Raw genomic sequence first — 20,933 nt, 5'->3', positions numbered from 1 at the left:
GTATTAATCAGTTTTCTGTTGCTCATAACAGAATATCTGAAACTGGCTTATTTATTTATTTATTGGCAGCAGGCCTGTACAGGGATCCGAACCCGTGACCTTGGTGTTCTAAGGCTGTACTCTTACCAACTGAGCTAACCAGCCAGCCCTAAAACTAGCTAATTTATAAAGAAACAGAATTTCTTACAGTTTTGAACCCTATGTCTAACTTAATCCTTTTAGTCTTATTTTCTGTTCACATTTGCATGGCATGTTCTCATCATTTTACCTTCAATCTTTTTGAGTAGTGTTTTAGGTGGATTTCATTTATACAGCACAAATTTGGAATTTTAATTGAAACTAAGGGCATTTTTCTTATAATAGGTGAGCTTATCTCACTTTTATTTATTGACAAAATAGACATGTTTTGGTCTTAAATCTTACTTTATTTTATATCATTTAATATAAGGTCTGTTTTCTTTCATCTGTGTTTCATGCTTCCACTCTGATAACAAAAAGGTTTGTGTGTGTTTTTAGATCTTGTAATGTTTACATTTATAATCTTAAGTGATACACTTAAGCCTCTATTTCCTGATTTATCAACTTCAGGTAGGCTCTCTTCACTATGATGTTGAGGATTAGTACTTAGACTTCCTGTTTTTACTTTTCCCACCATCAACTTTTTTTGTTAGTTCTACTATATTCACAGTCTGTTTAAGAATTCTAATCCACACTTGCTTAGCCTGTTATTCCATTTAAAGAGATGGAGGGTTGTGATGGATTTGTCTTGTGTCAATTAAGCTCAGATGGAAATGTGTTTCCCAGAATTTCTTCTGAGTGATTGTTTTTTTGATTGAACTCTGACAGTACCAGAGTTCACCACCCATCCTCACATACCATCTCTTCTCCATTCCTGAATTCTCTTGATTTATCTCTTGGTTGATTCTTCATGTTCTCTCTTGATTTTATGCAAATTTCACTATGTTTCAGCTGAGTTGATATTCTTCAAAGTTTGTGGTTTCACACTGTGGCCATTTCTTAACTTCAGTAAAAATAAAGTTTTACTCTTTTTTACTTTTTAATAATTTGTGTTGTTTTCAGTTGGTTTTAAAGAAGAAACAGGAATGTAAATTATTTTACTGTACTACTTTTTAGGGAGTCTTATAAATTAAAGTTATTAACCAAAAGATTAGATGTCATTTGTGATGTGAGTACTTTCCATAAAACCACTAACCATAGAAAACCAAAACCACACATGAACATTAAAAAAAAAAAAAAAAAATTAAGTCTTGTTACCTGCACAAAATATCCTCAGCTGCTGGACTGGTGATATAAGTTGCAAATGAGTGGTGAACAGATCAACAAATGCTCCAGGATAAATAATGAAGAGAAAAATCCCAAAGCCATTAAATCGAACTTGTTCCCTAAGAAATCACATAAGAAAAAGTAATTAATTTACTAATTCTACTGCATTTGTCAAATTAATACTATATAGAACTTCTCACTGTTATTAAAATTCTTGCTTAAAAAACAAAGTTTCTCTGGACAGCCAAAAACATTCTATCTATACGAGGGTACTTCAAAAAGTTCATGGAAAGATTCATATTATCTTTTAATTCTATTTTTCCACGAACTTTTTGAAGTACCCTCGTATATAATCATAATTCTATAACAGTGTACAGATTTGGTTATCTATGAAATTAAATTTTGTAAAATAGGGCATTCTGAAATAGACTTTCAACTTCAAAATTTTTAGAAACCAATATGCTGAGTAAATAACAGAAATGAGTCACATATGTAAAATTGGATAATAATTCTATGAGAAACTAAATGAAAAATATTTTTATTATTTACTCTGAACTATTTTTTGAGAAGGACACAGGAGAATATATAATTTAAGTATATTACCTATATACTTATTTGTCTTAGCTTTTATAAACAATGGTGGAGATTTATTTAAGTGTATTCCTGTTGAGCTAATGTTAAAATAAGTATGTTTAAAATTGCATAATGCTGATTGTCCTTAAGGTAACTATTTTTTATCACTTCATTTTCTAAAAATGAACATTACATTTCATAGTCTCACAAGACCAAACAGCTCTTATATAAAACAACTGTACAATTTGTTTTTTCTTGGCAGTTGAGATTTTATAAAAAATTTACCCTAAAATTATGTTATTTCACAAACATATTGTATATTATTAAACTGTTAATAATGATGCTTCTATTTGTAAAGGCTGCAAAGCTAAAAATGTGAAAGCAAAGGTGGAAGAAATTAAAAAAAAAAGGTAGCTGCTCCTTTAAACTGCTACTGCACACACCTGTGTAACAGTATATGCTCTGTTAAGATGATGGTTTACTGCCAGTCAATAGACTCTTGTTCATAAGCAACTGAAAAGTAATAAGTGATTAAATTTTCTCTAACCTTTTCTCTGGTCCACGCACCCAAAGGATAAAACACATTACCATCAGCATGCTTGCTGATTATGGCAGTAATTATCAGTGGGGGTGGCAGGAGAGTTGTGACACGCCCTCTCCCCATCATGATTTTATAAGTTTAGGAGGCTTTTAAATGCTCAGGTATAATTACAATGATACATTTGGGTAATCAAAACCAACAGCAGGGCATGATATTCAAAGCAAGTCCCAAGTCTCATCCTCTTCTTACCTTCCACTTAGGTTTCTAGATAGGCTATGATATTTGTTAAAACCAGTGCTTTCAGTTTTCTAGCTCTAGCCAGCAGAGGCCATGAGCAGAAGCAGAAAATTATTTCAGATGATAAGCCAAAGAAAGTATTAAGGTGGGCAGGTTTTGAGTACAGTGTTTAGCGTTCCAGCCCAATGATGAAGAGAAAGACTAGCTTTCAGGATTGGTTGAAAAGCCTTAAAGCATTGTGAGGATATAACCATACTAGCAAAAGGCAAAGGAGAGAAAGACCCAGATTACAGATAAGCACATGGATAATTGAGCATGTTCATCAATATATTAATCTCTATAAAAGAGAAGCTACCTCAAAATTAGAAGTGATGGATATGTACTGGGCAATATCCACAGAAAGAATAATGAATCAAATGTAGTATCAAATATAGCAGATTTTAGCAATAAACCCTCCTAAATGAAAAGCTTCTTTGCATATAGTAGAAAGAAAAAGGTAAATATCATTACCTAATAGCTGCTATCCCATGTCCAATTTCATGTACAACACCACTAATGAGGACTGCAGCGAAGAAATAGGTCAGTTGGTTGACGGGTAAATTTATACCAGGAACCTGTTCATAGACACAACATGGCAGTAATTATCAGTGGTAGTGAAGAGAGCCCCACTTGGGCACCAAGAGACATGACGTTTGCTCTGAATTAAAGCTTAAACCTCCAAGCTGAATGTTCTGTAAACTAAAAGTACCATGACTATCAATGGTTCACTTCTTCATTTCTATCATAATAAAAGCAAAAATACCACTCAGTTTTTTGAACTAGGCAGTTTCTCTGGAAGAAGCACCACATCAATCTAAAAAGAACAGGAAACATCAGGTTAAAAAGTTGAAACTAGCTTCCTGAAGCCTTCATCATGGGAAAGAATGAGGGAGCCTGTCAAAGTGCCAAGGAATGCAGAGTGACAGTGAAGGAAGCAGCAGCTGATCCCCCCTCAAGGGCTGGATTCCTGCCTTTGGAATTCTTGTTAAAATTCCTAGTCCTTCCTCTGAATTGTTACTGCAAGGTTCCAAATACTTACGTTGAGTAATATAGGATACTCCCTCCACCCCCAAACCAGTGACTTTCATTTTAATATTCTCAAGTTATAGGAGAGTTGGTAGTGAAAGCTGGTGTAATAAAGTGCCTGATCAATGTGGGAGCACCATGCCCTTCATTCCTTCTATCCCATCAGTTTGTCCATTACATTGGGCACAAAAATAGTATCAGAAAGATACGCACTATATTAAAAATTGAAATTTGACACAGAAATTAAGGCATTTGTAACACAGACATGTTAAGGACATAAGCAGGAGTAGTCTTGCAATCACGTGCTCCTAAGATTTTGTACATGTTATATACATCGTTAAATACGCAAGGGAAGTTTCCTATTGTAAGGGCTGAACAGTAAATTTCTTTTAGATAGCCAAGAGTTTCCTTTCTTTCTTTTTTTTTTTTTTTTTAAAGATGACCGGTAAGGGGATCTTAACGCTTGACTTGGTGTTGTCAGCACCACGCTCTCCCAAGTGAGCTGACCGGCCATCCCTACATAGGGATCTGAACCTGTGGCCTTGGTGTTATCAGCACCACACTCTCCCGAGTGAGCCATGGGCCGGCCCGGATAGCCAAGAGTTTTCTAATAAGATAAATAATCACTCCTGAGTTATGTCTTCTGTTAAGGAGAGATTCTATAAATTAAGTTAAGTGAGGCACACCAGGCTCATGAATACAATTTACATACTGAGCATCTACTTCTCACAGTCCAGGAGTTGGGACCCAAAAGGTATCCTTATCGAGGAAGTTCCTTCATTATTATTTTTTATTAATTATAAAATGTGTTTATAATTTTTATGTGTGTGTGTATTACATATAAATCTCTAATATATTGATTCATAATAAAAATAAAATAAAAAATAAAATGTTTAAAGCAGAAAAACTGGAAAACTCAAAGAAAAATAGAAGCCCACTTCCCAAACACAAAAGCAAAAACCATTCTCAATGTTTTGACACGTGTCCTTCTACTCTCTTTATGTACACATACTTTAAAAAATTATACTTTTCTATAAATATGGCTTTAAAATCTGCCCTCTCACTTAGCAGTATCACCGACATCTTCCCATGAGTATTTTCTGGTTTAACATGATTTTTAATAGCTACACTGTATTCTGTGGAATGTAGTATTGGGCATTTAATTGTATTAAAAGTTTCTGCTCTTATAAATAATGAGATATTTGGATACACACACCCAAATACTATGGGGGAATAAATTCTTTTTTTGTTTGTTTGTTTTGGCAGCTGGCCAATACAGAGATCCAACCCTGGAAATTGGTGTTATCAGCACCACACACTAACCAACCGAGCTAACTGGCTGGCCCAAGGAGGGATAAATTCTTAAAGAACATAGTTGTTAAGGGCTCAGGCTCTGCGGGCATATTACACAAAATTTAAAGGCTTTTGATAGATTATCAAACTGCTCTCCAAAAGGAGACCCTTCCATAACTATGAGCAAGCTCATTTTATTCAAATCTGCAACCTGATTTACATTTCTTTGCTCATTAGTAAAACTGAACTTTCCCCCTACTTTTGACCAGTTTTTGTTCTTTTGTGAGTTGCCTACTCATGACTTGCTTTTTCTCCTAAAGTGTTCATCTTTTTCTTACTGATCTGTAAGATGACTTCAAATATCAGTATCAGCCCTTTTTACTACATGTCACAAATGTATTCCCCAGTTTGTTTGCCCTTTATTTTGCTTTTAGTTTTTGATATACAAAAAATTTTAGGTAGTCAAATTTATCAATATCCATGCTTACCTACAACACCAAGAGTAAACCCTAATGTAAACTATGGAGTCTAGGTGGTAAGGACTGTCAGTGTAGGTTCATCAGTTTTAACAAATGTACCACTCTGGTGGGGATGTTGATAATAAGGGAGGCTACACATGTGTGGGGGTGGGAGGTGTATGGGAAACTTCTGTACTTCCTCTCACTGTCGCTGTGAACCTAAAACTGCTCTAAAAAAGTCTTTAAAAAATAAGAAATAAATAAAAGTAAAGATGGCAATGCTACATTAAAAAAAAATTCATGGCTTCTGCCCTTGGTTTTATGTGTATGACTTCCTCATTCTGTGTTCATATAAACAATAAGACTCTTTTTTTTCTTTCAAGGTCTTTTATGATTTCAAGTTTTAGTTTTAATTCAACTGGAATTTTTAGGCACAATAGAGGAATTTTACTTTTTAAGCCTTCTTTAGAAACTGAAGAGATTCAAACAATGCTGCTTGAATCATTTTCTAAATTCCATTAATTCCAAGTGTCCTTTCTCTAGTTATGAAACTAGCTTTCATAATCATCACTTTTAATTTATACATAATATTTCATCCAATAACTTAAACATTCCTCAATTAGATATTGTGATTGTCTTTAATTCTTCATAATAATGTTAGGCTAAAGAGCTTGATGAATACTATTTTTTCTATATTTGGAAGTGTTTCCTTAAGCTAGAGTCCCAGATACAGAAGTAAAGGGTCAAAGGATATGGACATGTTTATGACACTCATTATATGAAGCTACTAAGCAACTTTTTTCAGGGAACATACCTACTCCATTCCCATGTGGCAGGTGTCTGTTCAGCTCAGTAGTTTTCTTTTCTTTGACCACTCTCTAATTTTGCATACTTAAAGATTAATTCTCATACACACCCTCTATATCACAAAATATCCTGGTTACCTTAACTTTACTTCAAATGAATCAGTAAACTTGATCCAACGGGATATTTGTTCCTTCTCTTTGTTTTCTGGATGTAATAATGAGTGAGATAAGGTAAGAATTTGAGTGTGTGATGATACCAACAGATGGTAGTTCTTATTTGCTGGCAACAGTACACGATTGCCCATCTGTCTGTGCCATGATCACACAAGGTATTAGATGTACCAGAATACTGAATACAGAATACTCTAAACAACACAGAGTGCCAAGGTTTACTGAATTAATACTGAACAAGGCTGTAGGGAATTACTGAGTAAACAGAAAATATGTTCTTTAAACTACAAGAGCTCGTATCAAAGTCAGGACACATAATATTCTTAAACTTACAATAAACATGCACAGTGTACTACAGGGAGTAGCTGACTTCTAAATTGTTCCAAAGCATGGCTCTCCTAATAGAGTCAATATTTTTGTGAGCACTATGAAAAACTGAGAAGCAAAGAGAAGAAATAATTTCTTCTCTCAACACTTTGCTATTCTAATTCTAGCAGGCAGATAGGTTAATGATCATATTTCTTCCAAACCGGCTTCTTTCTCTCCTATCCTCTTTCTTGGTGAACAATAACTAATTGTGTAATTTGAGAGTCATCCTAAATGCCTCCTTTTCCCTCCGGCCTGTGATTCAATTAATTGCCAAGGTCTGAGAACTCCACTCCAAAAGATCACTTGACTCAATCTCCTTTATCACTTCTAACATGAGTTACTCCACCTGCCCTCTTAAAAGGTCTCCCCATCTTCTGTCTAACTGACTTTGGTCCATTTTGCACAAATCTGTTATCTACAGGTAAAAATCAAATTACATAACATATACGTCCCATCTTATCTCCTGCACTGTCCTGTTCTATTGTCACCACTCCCACCCATCCTCCTACCATACACCTACCTCATAGACTGAGATCAAAATTACTTATAGTTCCTTGAAGAATTATTTGTCTTTCTTAAGAGGAGTAGAGCATAATGTGTGTAGGCTCTAAGGTCAGTGATGATGGATCCGCTATTTACCAGCTGTAACCACAGGCAAGTGACTTAATGTCTTTGGGCCTTGATTTTCTCATCTCTAAGTGAGGAGTAACATGAATACTTACCTCCGGATTGTTGCAAGAATGAAATAAAATGGGCACGAAAAACCCTACATAGGAAGCACTGCATACTAACTTGGTTTAATTATTACTATGATTATTCCCTCTGCCTTTCCATGTTATATTGTTCCCTCTATTACTGGGATGCTCAATTTCCATCCCCCTTTCCCAGGCTATTTGGACTCTCATCCTTTCGTTGAAGCTCTCTCTTTATTCTCTTCCCAGTGCCAGGAAAACCTCCTTGCACTCCTTCTCTCTGTTCCCACAGCACCTTATACGATGTCCAATTGTAGCACAATCATGGCAGCTTTCCTTCTAGACTAAATGCTCCATGAGTGCTAGGATTGGATTTTGTTGCCCATATAAGTAGGACCTAGCACATTGCCAGTAGGCAGAATATACTCAGTAATGTTTGCTGAAGAAATAAATCATCTCTTCTGAGGCCTCACTTGGTGAATCTTTTTAACTTCTGAGAAAGCTATGACCATAGGAGAAATTCATTATCATTCTCTACAATGACTTCTAAATCTTCCCATAGTGACCCAGCCTAGTAGATGAAAGAGAGACAAGTTTAAAAAAAAAAATCTGTTACTAAACTTTCAACAGTCTATTCCATTAATAAAAATGTGATTAAAAATCCATGACTCATGGAAATGGGAAATATAAATGTAAAAATGTGAAATAAAAGTCAGCTAATGTAAAGCCCCCTTTCAAACTGGAGACATGAAATGATAGGGCATAGGTATAAACATGTGCTTTAAAGTTAGAATTATTATAAATAGCTTACAATCAAAAGAATAACACTCAGCGCATTATTCTTCACATCACGAAATCATGATGACCATACAGAAAGGTCTCATACCTTTAATTAAAAGGATATTATTGGTAATAGACTCTGAAAGCCATGAAGAGGAAAGGGGAACACTTTGCATAAGATTAAAATGCAATTTATTTATGTATATATATAGAGAGATCTTAAATTAGCATGTTTATTCCTTGAAAATAATGATCATTTAACATCTTAAGAAGACTACATGAATTAAGCACAATGTCTGTGTAATTGCTGACAATCTTGATGGGGTTCACTTGTTTGCTGCTGCTGCTGCTATTATTACCATCACCTCTGAATTCTGCAATTCCTTATTTTATTTTTACTAGTGCTTGTTGTTTAAGAAGGTAATTTGAAAAATTGTGAGACTTTTAATTTATTTTCATATTTATATTATGAAGAGGAGTTATACTAGCCAGAAGAAATATCTTATGTTTATATTTCAACAAAGTTATTTAAAGTAAAAAGGCACTTACCACAACTTGTAACACCTGTTCATTGTGAAGAGAGGAGGAGGAGGAAGAGGATGAAGAAGAGGAGGAGGAAGAGGAGGAGGAGGAGGATGAGGAGGAGGAATAAGAGGGGGAGTCAGCCATCATTTGAGCCAAAGTTTGCATCAGCGTTTTTCCAAGGAGGAAAAAAGAGCTAAACATGGCAATTACGCCAAACACCATTCCAAAATTGAACCTGGCAAGAGGAAAGAAATCACATAAATATACAATTCCTCACAATTCGTGGACTAACAAATTAATTGACCAGTTACATTTCATAGCTTCAAAATAATGGCTAAAACAAAATTTAATAACTATGCTTCTTTTTCCTACCTGAACTTCAAATACTTGACTGAAGCACTGGTATTAGTTTCTTTAAGCATTCTAATAATTTACAATTCTCTGTTAACTAAAGAGGTTGAATATCGTTCTCAATGAGAAAAGTTTGTTGCTTCTCATGTATTTGCTCATTTATATAGCATTGTTTTGATCTTATTCTCAAATAGTTGTGAAAACTTGTTTTTTTTTTTTTTTTTTTTGGTGGCTGGCTTGGTAATAGGAATCTGAATCTCTGACCTTGGTGTTATCAGCACCATGCTCTCCCAAGTGAGCTAAATGGCCAGCCTGAAAGCTCTTTTGACATTATAGATATCTCTCCTTTTTCATCTACTTCCTATTCTATAGTCTGCATTGTATATTAGTTTTATCTAATGACAAATGAGTTTATACATTAACATGGTAAAATTTAGTGGTAGTTTCTTTCTTCTACTGTTTTAATAATTAGAAATTACCCTTCTATAGTTGGGAATAATCTGTTACATTTTCTAACTTTTTGATAAGTTGCGTTTTTCAAGTAACTTTTCCATTTCATCTAAATTGTCAAAATTGTCAAATTTACAGATTACTTGTTCATGACAGTCTTTTTTTTTAATGTCTATAGAATCTTCAGTAATATACCCTTTTCAATTTTGATTTTTAGTTACTTGATTTCTTTTTTTCTTCATCAGTCATGGCAGAGATATATCAATTATATTAATCTTTTCAAAGAACCAACTTTTGGCTTTGCCAATTTTCTCTACTATATACTTTCTACTTAACTAATTTCTACTCTTTTATTATTTCTCTTTCTACGTTTTTTTTTTTTTTTGGCAGCTGGTGGGTAAGGGGATCTGAACCCTTGACATTGGTGTTATAACACTGTGCTCTAAACAACTGAGCTAACTGGCCAGCCCCTCCTTCTTTCTACTTTGTATGCTATGATTTGCTGTTGCATTTTCTGCTAACTTTTTGATGATGTGACTGTTTACATTTAGCTCTAATCTACTTCAACCTGAATTTTTAACAAAAAGGAATTTAGACCACACCATCTCCCGCCCTCACATTCTCTCAACTATAAAACCTGTCAGTATCTTGGGTATCCCAGAGATAATCATAAACCTTCTAACCATAAAACACCATAAATGCCTTGGTTTTTAATATATGCAAAAGCACAATGAAACCATAATTTTATATAAAACCAGAAAGTTTTTATATTGTAATATTTAAAATCTCAGTAGACTGAAAAATGAAGAAAACAGTTAATTTAACAAGCTATCTCTCATGATCATAATAACTAATTTAAACCAGAAAGGGAAGATGAAGAATACCACTGGTAAAGCATCCTTGCTTTCCGCCGTCCCCAACTGTAAAAGGCACGATTGAAAACAGCAGTTTGCCATCTTATGTGAAAAGGAGAGATGCTCAATCCGTTGTTTTCCAGCCAGTCTTCATAAGAATGTTTAAAATATACAGATGACTAAGAGCAAAAGAAAAGTTAAACATCACTCAATTTTGAAGAACAATTTATAATGTATACGAAAATAAAACTCATATTTTCTATAGGAAATCAAGATGCTGACTGCCCAAATGTTTATAATCTTAAAGCTTTGTTTATTCTTCAGAATATTAAAGGCCTCAGACTAGCTGGTCTGCTGAGGTTAAGGTGTGGCAAACTATGGCTCACAGGCCAAATCCAGCCTATAGCCTATTTTCCTAGAGCTAAGAATAGTTTCTACATCTTTAAGGAATCATAAAAAAAATTACAAAAAACAAGAATATGCAACAGAGACCCTGTGTGGCCCACAAAACCTAAAATACTTACTATCTGATCCTTTACAAAAAAAGTTTGCTGACCCCGGCTTAGAGCAGTATTGTCCAATAGAAATACAATGTGAACCACAAATGCAAGCCACATATGTAATTTTAAGTAGTCTAGCAGCCAAATTTTAAAAAGTAAATGGAAACAGATTAGTTTTCATATATTTTTAACCCAAAATACCATTTTAACATGAATCAATATAAAAAATTTGTTGGGATACTTTACTTTTTTTTTGTAAATTCTTTGAAATCCAGTGTCAACTTTACACTTAGAGCACATCTCAATTTGGACTAGCTCAATAGGCAGATGTAACTAATAGCTTCCACATTGGACAGCACAGGTCTAGAAGCCTTGTTACCACAGAAGGAAGAGGTCTTGTGTTATAATTTAAAAAGACCCCCTACCAATCCAACAAGAAGGAACAGGTTAGTTGGAATCAGTGCTTTCTATCTTCTTCTGAGCAACAACCCTAAGAAGTTAGGCCAACTTTGATCATGTAAAAGCACAAAACTTATCTTAAGCCATTTTGGTCTCAGTAATGTCTCTTACATCCTCTGGCGTTGTGGCAATAGCTGTTTATACACAGTTTTAACAAGAGTTTTATTTTTAGGGGAGTTTGACATCCGTTAGTAATGTAGGATTTTGGATAACATAAGGCTGCATTATATAACTGACACAGTTACAGTAAGCACACCGAGTGTTCTGTCATATTGATGCCCACCTGTGTGAAAAACTTATCTGTCCTAGAAGGATATTTGAGCCTTATCACAGTCATAAAAAATAACCTGAGTCTGAATATAGGTATCTGTTTGCTTTGGATCTGTAATGCTGTTTATTCTCAGTCTTCAGGTGGTTTTTAAAACCTGCTCATTTTCCAGGACTTGGAAAATGAGAGTGACACACCCCTCCAGCAGATTTCTATTGCAGAAATCTTAGAAAAACCGAGTGGAACAGCCAACCAAGTTGGAAGTAGAGAAGCTGAATGTACCAGCAGGTCTCCTCATTCCCTAGGCAGATAACTCTGAATGTTAGGTCCTTTGCTCAGGGGACAGTGCTTTTAGGGAGCTAGGAGCTGTCACTGAAATTAAAGTGACATCCTGATCACCTCACACACTTGACCAGAGACTGAAGAGGTTTGAAAAATTCTTTTTATTTTATTTTTTCATATATCCAATATGAAGAAATCATGTGACTGTTTTTTCAAACAACAAAATCACTGTGGCCTGTACTGCTTATGACATGCTAAGCACTATGCCAAGTACTTTACATCAGTGCTTCTGGAACATGAACATGCAGAAGAATCACCTGGGGATCCTGTTAAGATGCAGATTCTGATTCTGTGAGTGGTGAGGTCAGTGGTGAGGCCTGAGATTATGCATTTCTAGCAAGCTCCCAGATAATAATACAAGTGCTGCTGGTCTTTGAACCTCAGGTTGAGTAGCAAGACTTTAAGTGGACACACTAATGTAATCCTCTATAATCTCAGGAGACCCTTACTATTATTACCTCTATTTAAAGATAAGAAACCGAGGCACAGATAGTAATTTGCGCAATATCACAACTGCTAGGAAGTGCCAGAGCCCAGCCCTCTAAGGACTACACTGTATAATCTTGCAAGTTTGAATGTAACAAAGAAGCACAAGCCCCGTTTCATTTTATTGTTAAATCTAAAACAAGTATTATCGAATTCTATTTAAAACGGTATTCATAACATGAAGGTTTTACTATTCATAATTGGAATTTTTATTAAACATTTGAGAATGTATATGATCTTATTCTACACATATAGCCTTCCCCTCCACCCCCCGCTTCTAAAAGATTGCTTGAAGCATGTGGAGAGACAACTGTTCCTAATTTTTTGCTACTTTTCTCAAATAACTGAAAAATGTACCATACACTCAGAGTGTGTGTGGTTAGTGTGAAGAAGGGGGTACAGAATGCAAATCACAGTTCGAGTGGTCAGAAACCGGTTATCTAAATCCTTGCTACTTGAAGTGTGCTACTTTGAAGTATGTGGACCAGCAGCATCTGTAGCACTTGGGAACTGGTGGGAAATGCAGAATCTCAGGCCTTGTCCCAGACCTGCTGAATCAGAATCTGTATTTTACCAGAACCCCAGATGATTTATGCACTTTAACGTCTCAGACCGCTGATCTAAATCACGACTGGATTTAGATTCTTTCCAATACCAAAGTCTCTAGAGGATCGTGACCTTAAAAATAATGCTTCTCCTAAGCGGACGTTTCATTTTCCTCTCTAGTACACTGCTGCCGCGGGAGCCGGCAGGGCTTTGGCTCTCCCAAGCCCACCAACGGCGCCTCCCGGGCAGGACCCAAACGACCGCTGCGGAGCCTTTACCGCTCCGCACTGCGACAGCGGCAGCCGCGCAGGTCGCCACACCCCTCCCGCGGCCAGCCTTGCTTTATTTACTCCACCGGACCGATGCGCCACGCGGAAAGCCGCACGTGGGCACCGGTCGCGCGGCTTCCAACCCCGGAGTCGCGAGGCAGGGGAAGAAAAAAGAAGGCCTCTGGCGACCTGAGCCCCGCGGGCTTGGGCGTTAGGCCTGAGGCCCTCACCTTCAGCACCAAGTCGGTCAGGTAGACAGCAGTCCAGCCACCCACCACTACCACCACCAGCGACACCGGAATCATGGCGGCGGCGGCAGAGGAGGGAAGGAAAGCCCCGGCGTCCTTCTCCCTGCGAGCCGTAACCAGCAAACCGCTCGACCCCTTAGAGCCCCAGCATGCGAGCGGGAACCAAGCCGCTGCCGGTTCCTTTCTAGCGGTAGCGACGTTTCCCTCCGGACCCTTCCGTTGGGGACACACGGGCGAGCGTGCGAGTACCGGAAAATGGCGCGGGGATTTATTTTCGTGGACACTCGGGCGTCGGCTTTCCTGCAGTGGGGTCAGCCTCTGTTCCCAGACTTCTAGCGATTTGTTAGGCTTTGGCCCTCCCTGCTGTCTGTTCTCCATTCTCACCGGTTCTACTCTTGGGTTTCATGTTCCTTTTAATTTAGCAAGGGTTTGAGGTCATCTGAAGTAATAATCGTCTCTGCCTCTCCGACCCTGTCGTAGGTATCCAGACTTAAGTTAATTAGGTTTATTCGTTCTTTTTACTGAAGAGTAATTTACATACAGTAGAATCATACATACAGATCTCAGTTGTCTATTTCGATGAGTTTTGATAAATGTATATATCCGTGTACCCTAATCAAAATAGAGAACATTTCCATCTCAGGAATTGCCCTTTCGCGTCCCTTCCCAGTCAGTCCCCTCCTTCCTCCCACGTTCTGATATTTTCAAAAACTTTATGTAAATAGGATCGAGCAATAAAAGCAGTATTCTTTTTGTCTGGCTTATTTCGCTCAACCTATTCTTGAGATTTGTCCATGTTGATTAAATTAGGTTCTTTTTTCAATAAATTTGAGATTGGCGCTATAATTAAGAATTGGAGCGCTGAACATCTGCACATATGTATATGTTAACGTATACGTGATTATATATTGAACAGGTGCTGTGGTTCTCAACCTGGCTGCACATTAGGATCACCAGGGGGCTTTTAAAATCCCTGATGCCCATTCTGTAGCTTTGACCAATTAAATCAGACGCTTGGTGGGACCCAAACGTCTGTGCTCTTTAAGCTCCTGAGGACATTCAGCTGTGCAGCCAAGGTTGAGAACCACCGAACTAGATAATCTCTAATGGGAAGAAAAACTAATATATATTGAGTGTTTTTCTGCATTGTCTTAATGTTAGTCTTTAAAAGTTATTTGTTTCACCTTTTCTGGAAAAGCATCATTAGCAATAATACTAATACCAAAATATCAAGAGCATAATGTCTTAAGAACAAGTATCTCAAATAAAAATGCACTCTCATCCCCCTTCAAAGTGCAAATATAGTATGATACCAGAAACCTGTGTTAACATATGTTACTACTAATTTGCCTCACTCTCCTGTACTTTTCCTAAAGTTTTAATCATTTAGCAAAATGTCTCTCCGGCTTCAAGAAATCTTATGACTCAGTTTTACATCTCTTTGCATATATGTGTGTATATGTGTTGTTATAAATGGTTTCAATTTTCTTTGGACATAGCTGGGTATAAATTATAAAAGTTAATATTCAAGCACCCTGTGACTCAGTTTTCCATGTGCAGGTGTCCCAAAATTCTTAATTCTGTTTTGAGCTTTGATAATTTCTGAAGTATAAATGCTACAAACTTGCAAAAACCATCACTTGAAAATTTATTGAAATTTCTTTTATGCTTATTAAATTTTGTGAATTTTGGATAATTTAAAATTTTAATTTTTTTAGTCCCTCTAACAGAAGATGGCAAATGTTGACTGAAACAAATAATTAAAATATATTTACTGTTCAGAAATTCACAAAACCAAATAAGCATGAAAGAAATTTAGTTTTACTTTCAAATGATGTTTTGTGTAAGTTCTTAGAATTTATACTTCTGAAGTTATGAAAGCTTAAAACTACACTAAAACTATTGGTACACTGTTGTGTTTGAACTGACCTTTGTTTGCTCCCATATAATGACTCAGTAGTTTTTAACAATACTCTTCCCTGGGAGGATAATATTAACTTAAGAATTGAAATGTCTTCTCTTTTGTTAGCCTTGAAGCCTTGTCTGGACCACTTGCTGGGATACATACCAGCTACCGTGTGGCTATCTAATAGCTTAAAATATGTAGGAAAATAATTGATTGATTTTCTGTTTTAGCCTACCAATTTAGTTATTCATCTGACTTGGTGTTCTCATCAGGGACGCAGCAGTAAAAACAAAGCACTGAATTGAATCCTGCTGGTTGCTGGAATTGAGCACTAGTGGAAGCCAGCTGGTGGCAGCAGAAGAGACAAGATAGAGGATGCAAGATGGCAGCAAAGAATGCCTGAATTCTAGGAGATCAAGGTATTCTTCCTTAGAATGAATTTGTGACTTAATTTACAAATCGTTTCAGGTTTCTGTCAATAAGTATTTTAAATAAACAACACGTAGCCAGGCTTTTATTCATATAATTTTTATTAAGTATATTATTTTTAGAGGGGCACCAAATATTTATTTTGGCTGAATGCAAAACATCTGCATGTTAAAAATCAATATTGGGCTGAAGCAGAATATCACCAACATATAATAAACTTCAGAGATAATAGAATATACATGAAATATAAAGATTAAATTTTTTATATTACAACTTTATTATTTAAAATGTTAGCCATTCAATTAGCCATTCTACAATGTATCCGTATTTCAAAACATATTATACATGATAAATACATACTATTTTTATTTGTCAATTAAAAATATTAGTATTCAAATTTTTAAAGTGTGACATTATATTCAGGAGTATTTATTTCTCGTCAGTAAAAGCTGATAGTTTGCTTCTGGGGTCATTATACTTTACGTTTATCACACTAAATTGCACCAGTCAGGATAGGCTGTGTTATGCTTTGGAAATAAACCCTAAAATCTAGTGGCTTAAAACAACAAAGATTTTTTGTGTGTGTGCTACATATCCATCATGGGCTGGCAGTATGTATAGGTAGGAAGGTAGCAGGCTGATGGAGACTCCACTATTTTATCATGTCTACATCTCAAGATGGGTGTTAGGATTCCCAAGGCAGGCAAAGAGCATACTAGGGGTCTGTCTCTGGCAGTAAGATGCTACGGTCCCGGGTATGCACATGTTACTTTGACTCCTGTTTCATTAGCGAAAACTAGTCAAATGGCTGTGCCTAACTTAAAGGGTAGGGGGAGTGTAATCCTCTGTATACCTAGAAGTAGAGAAGAATATGCCCAGAAGTAATCGCTAGGTTTATCTACCACACAGATAGGTGTTCACTTTTTCACCTAACGGGGGTAGAGTAGCAGATAATGTTTGGTTACCTCTGCTATTATGGGATACTGCTAGTGTCCATGCTGCCACAAAATTATTAAGCTTTCATTTCTGTTTAATAGGAACTGACTAAGGTAAAGATTCATCTACATTTAAAATCCTAGTCTTGGTGTGGTTGCTGATGATGGTGCAATTTGACTGAAGCAGTCTCATAAGTGGAAGCTTAGAGTACCAGCTGAAGAAAATATTTTCAGTAAGTGTCCTCACTTATACTTTTTATTTCTAATATATATATATTTTTTTGCCTGCACTTGGCACTTTACACAGTCATTGATAAAATTTGTCCTTAAGCCTTGGATTTACAAATATGGCAGTGGAACAATATTGGCTTTCAAGAAACCAGTCATCTCAGTCTTCCCACCTGCATTTCAATTTCATTGCATGTACACCAGTATCAGCTTCTTCCTGGAGCAGAATAAGAGAATCTTTTCAGCAGCTATCATGTTAAGAAATAATTGCATTCTGAAAGCATTGGTTTGGTTGTTTACTTCTTCAGGTTCCAGCAAACAAACCACTTTCTCTGAAAGCAGTTTGAATAAGATATGTTTTTCTTCTAAAAATATATTGTTTTTGTTTTGCTCAAGATGACTTTTAAACATGTAGTAGCTGTTATTCCATCTTCTTTAAATATCTTGTTTAATACATGACAAGGCAATTCCAAAATCTTTGGATATCATGTATGTTGTCTTCACTGAGGTATGATGAAGTAGTCCACTAACTTTCTACTTATAAACAGTTGCGATTGCTTTCTAATTACAGTACTGAAGGGTATGTGAATAAAACATGCCTGTGGTTCCAAAATCACTCTTAGGCTTCACCATGTTTGTTATATTATCAATACCAATTGCATGGCACTCTTTTTTTACTGATTTTCCATCCTATAAGTAGTTCTTTAATCAGCATATATTATATTAATAGCTGTATGAGACCTCAACAATCTCCCAACAATCAAGCAGAAGCAAAGTTGAATTCATCATTAATCCACCATTCTGTCAAACTTAAATATGACTCATAGTTGTTTCTGCATATCCAAATGTTGGATGTCCAAGATAAAGTAGTGTATTTAATAATATCATAGCCTTTCTGTACACAGCAGAGTTGAATTCAAGAAAGTTTTTTGATACTACATTTTCTGGAAGGAATTTAAGTAGGATTCATAGCTTCAGCCAATCTCAATAATCCTTCATCTTCACTTACTGAAAATAGTACATAGTCTATAGTAGGGGTTGTCAAACTACCACCCAAAGGCCAATTCCAGCTTATTTTGCAAGTAAAGTTTTACTGGAACACAGCCATGCTCATTTGTTCCATATTATCTATGGCAGCTTTGCATTACAACAGAGCTGAGTAGTTGTGATAGAGACCTTATGGCCTGTAAAGTCTGAGATATTTACTATCTAGCCCTTAAAAGAAAAACGTTACCAACACCTGGTCTATAGTAATATTATCAATAAGCTTTTTCTTTAACTTTTAACTTCCCTAGACTTACAACTATAAGGTATTTTCAAAGCCTTCTTGTAAAGTCTATTATTAGTTTGATAAGTGAGAATAAAATGTGTTTCTGATGCCTCATTTTACTTTAATACTTTCTTTTACTCTTCTTATGTTTTACATTCTTTGTGATATCTAAATTGAAGATTTATCAAGGATGTTGTTGCACAGGACTTTGTTTTTCCTGCTTGTGAAAATTTGAAGTGGAAAAGCTGAAATTCTGCTTTAAATTTACCTTTGCAAGATGTGAAGAATTCCCTAGTGACACTTTTTCTTTTAAGACTTATGGCCTAAGTGGAATTAAATAACAAAAAATTAAATACAGTTATTTATTTCAGAGTTTGTTGCTGCAGCATAACCTGGCAAAAGCTGAACAGTATAGATTTTTGATCATTGACTTTCTATCTAAACTTAAATAGTTAAAAAAAATCATAATCATTGCAACATTTTACTTTTCAGTAATGAGTATAGATTTGTTAAAGTGATGGATTTAAACTTAGAAAGTTCGTAAAGAAAAATTTCACTCCAAGTTATTTTTAGAATGCTTAGGTATATTTGAAAGTGAATATTAAAGTATTTTCAATACATTTAAGTGACACATCTTACTCATATTGTTGGAGTGAGCAGGACTAAAGCCATGTTGGATCCTAAAGCTGCCTGGACTGCGGAGCGGGGGAGGATTTTTAAAAGGACAGTTTTTTTTCTCTCCATTCTTTCTTCCCATCCCCTGACTTTTTTTTATCTTGCTCGCTAAGTAGGAAAACAAGACTGAGAAGCTAATTACTTCTTTGCAAAGCTAACAGTTCTTTCTTTGAGACTTGTAGAGTTTTGAGAAATGATCAAGGCCAAATGACTGAAGCTGACCTTGAGTACCAGCCAAGTACACTGGCGCAAATCAAAATCTTTCAAGGTCCTGAGATAACAGTGAAGATGAGAACAGAAACCAGATGAGGCCTTGGCAAGACCTTGTACCTGACCCATAAAAACGGGTCCCTCGTAACTCACGTCTCCTGCTCTCCTGCTTTTCACCTCCCACATTCCATTCCCTCAACCCTTCCTTTAAAAACCCCTCAGTGAATGGAAATCTTGGAGATGGGATAGCCTCTAACATCTCCTTCAGCTGAATACGTCTGCTTTTCTAACACCAACTGTTTGACTTCTGAGTTTTTTTCTTTCCTTTTTTTTTTTTTTTTTTTTGTCTTTTTTCGTGACCGGTACTCAGCCAGTGAGTGCACCGACCATTCCTATATAGGATCTGAACCCGCGGCGGGAGCGTTGCTGCGCTCCCAGCGCCGCACTCTCCCGAGTGCGCCACGGGCTTGGCCCTTTTCTTTCCTTTTCAAGGGGGCGGGCAGCTGGACCTGAGTCTGGTAACAATATTTTTGACATTGTTTCACTAATTATACTCATATATGCGGTGCCTGCTCAATCCTACGATGACTGGTTGCACAGCTTTTCAGGGATGTCAGAAATGATGTTGAAGTAGGCATTTGGCCACTTGCACTTCCAAAGGCAAGGCTAAGGGGGAAAACAAATCCCAAATCCCAATGCCTAAACTAAACTTCAGTGCATCCCTATTATTTAATTCAGAAAAGTCTAAAGTTAATCAATACCCTCACTGTTCTCATAAATAATACCAGGACCTTTGAAGGTTTTAATGGTCATCACTCCCACTCCTGACTTGCATGTCATTGTTTCTGGTATTTTGGTTCTCTGTTGATTTTATTTAACCATATAAATTAGACATTGTTATTATTTTTAGGGGCAGTGTTTCTTCAGATAACTGGATGCTTACCATTTTCTTTGCTCACTATTCCCTTTTACATTTCAGGCCTTCCTTTCAGGATAATTTGTTTTCTTCCTGAAGTATGTATTTTAGGAATTTCTTCGGAGAGTATCAGTTTGTGGAAAACTCCTGAGTTTTGTCTGAAAATAACTTGATTTTCCTTTCATGTTTAGATGATAGTTTCATAGAGTATATAATTCTAGCTTGACAGTTGTTTTAACTCAGCACTTTGAGGATGTTATTTATTTTCTGGCTTCCATTTTTTTCTGTTAAGAAGTCTATTGTCAGTCCAACTGTCACTTCTTTTAGGCAATCTGTCTTCTTTCTAGCTTCTTTCTAGTGTTCTGAAATTGGCTTTGATGTGTCTAGGTATGGATTTCTTTTTATTTATCCTGCTTGGAATTTGTTGGTATTTGAGTCAGTATCCAGGCAGGAGTGCAGAAACCATGGTAGGTATTTCAAAACAGCGAGGATTATAAAAAAATTGGATGTACACATGTCAAAAGGTTGAAAGAGGAACAAAGGCGAGGTAGCCCAGAGATTAGAAAAAGAAAAAACATAAGTCACTATGAGTGACAGCAGAAATGAAGGATCAGGTCTGCAGATATTACAAATACTGGAATTATCAGATACACAATATATAATAAGCATGTTTAATATGTAGAATTGAAAATATAACTCAGGAACAAGACAGTTAAAAAATAGCAAATCAGATATGAAACAAAAACAATTTCCAGACATGAAAAATAATTGAAATTAGAAAATCAATAGATTGGTTA

General features: G+C 36.1%; 1 protein-coding gene and 1 long non-coding RNA gene across 2 annotated transcripts in view; one reads left to right on the top strand and one right to left on the bottom strand.

Moving 5' to 3' along the window:
- MBTPS2 (membrane bound transcription factor peptidase, site 2) overlaps positions 1-13,738 on the bottom strand; it is a 45,746-nt gene extending 32,008 nt beyond the window's left edge. The window contains exons 1-5 of the mRNA XM_063083408.1: positions 13,550-13,738; positions 10,480-10,628; positions 8,819-9,029; positions 3,146-3,249; positions 1,276-1,403 (exon numbers count right to left, since the gene is read on the bottom strand). Of these exons, the coding sequence (XP_062939478.1) occupies positions 1,276-1,403; positions 3,146-3,249; positions 8,819-9,029; positions 10,480-10,628; positions 13,550-13,624 (667 nt within the window). The 5' untranslated portion in view covers positions 13,625-13,738. The remainder of the gene's footprint in view (positions 1-1,275; positions 1,404-3,145; positions 3,250-8,818; positions 9,030-10,479; positions 10,629-13,549) is intronic.
- A 2,070-nt stretch (positions 13,739-15,808) lies between these two features.
- The window catches only part of LOC134366625 (uncharacterized), a 96,285-nt gene continuing 91,160 nt past the window's right edge, over positions 15,809-20,933 (top strand). The window contains exons 1-2 of the long non-coding RNA XR_010022349.1: positions 15,809-15,892; positions 16,940-17,070. This is a non-coding gene — a long non-coding RNA (uncharacterized LOC134366625). The remainder of the gene's footprint in view (positions 15,893-16,939; positions 17,071-20,933) is intronic.

This window comes from Cynocephalus volans, chromosome X (genome assembly GCF_027409185.1).
Source record: "Cynocephalus volans isolate mCynVol1 chromosome X, mCynVol1.pri, whole genome shotgun sequence".
In the NCBI taxonomy this organism is placed as follows: Eukaryota; Metazoa; Chordata; class Mammalia; order Dermoptera; family Cynocephalidae; genus Cynocephalus; species Cynocephalus volans.
The sequence above is the reverse complement of the archived record's forward strand: the minus strand, read 5'-3'. Positions and strand labels throughout refer to the sequence as shown.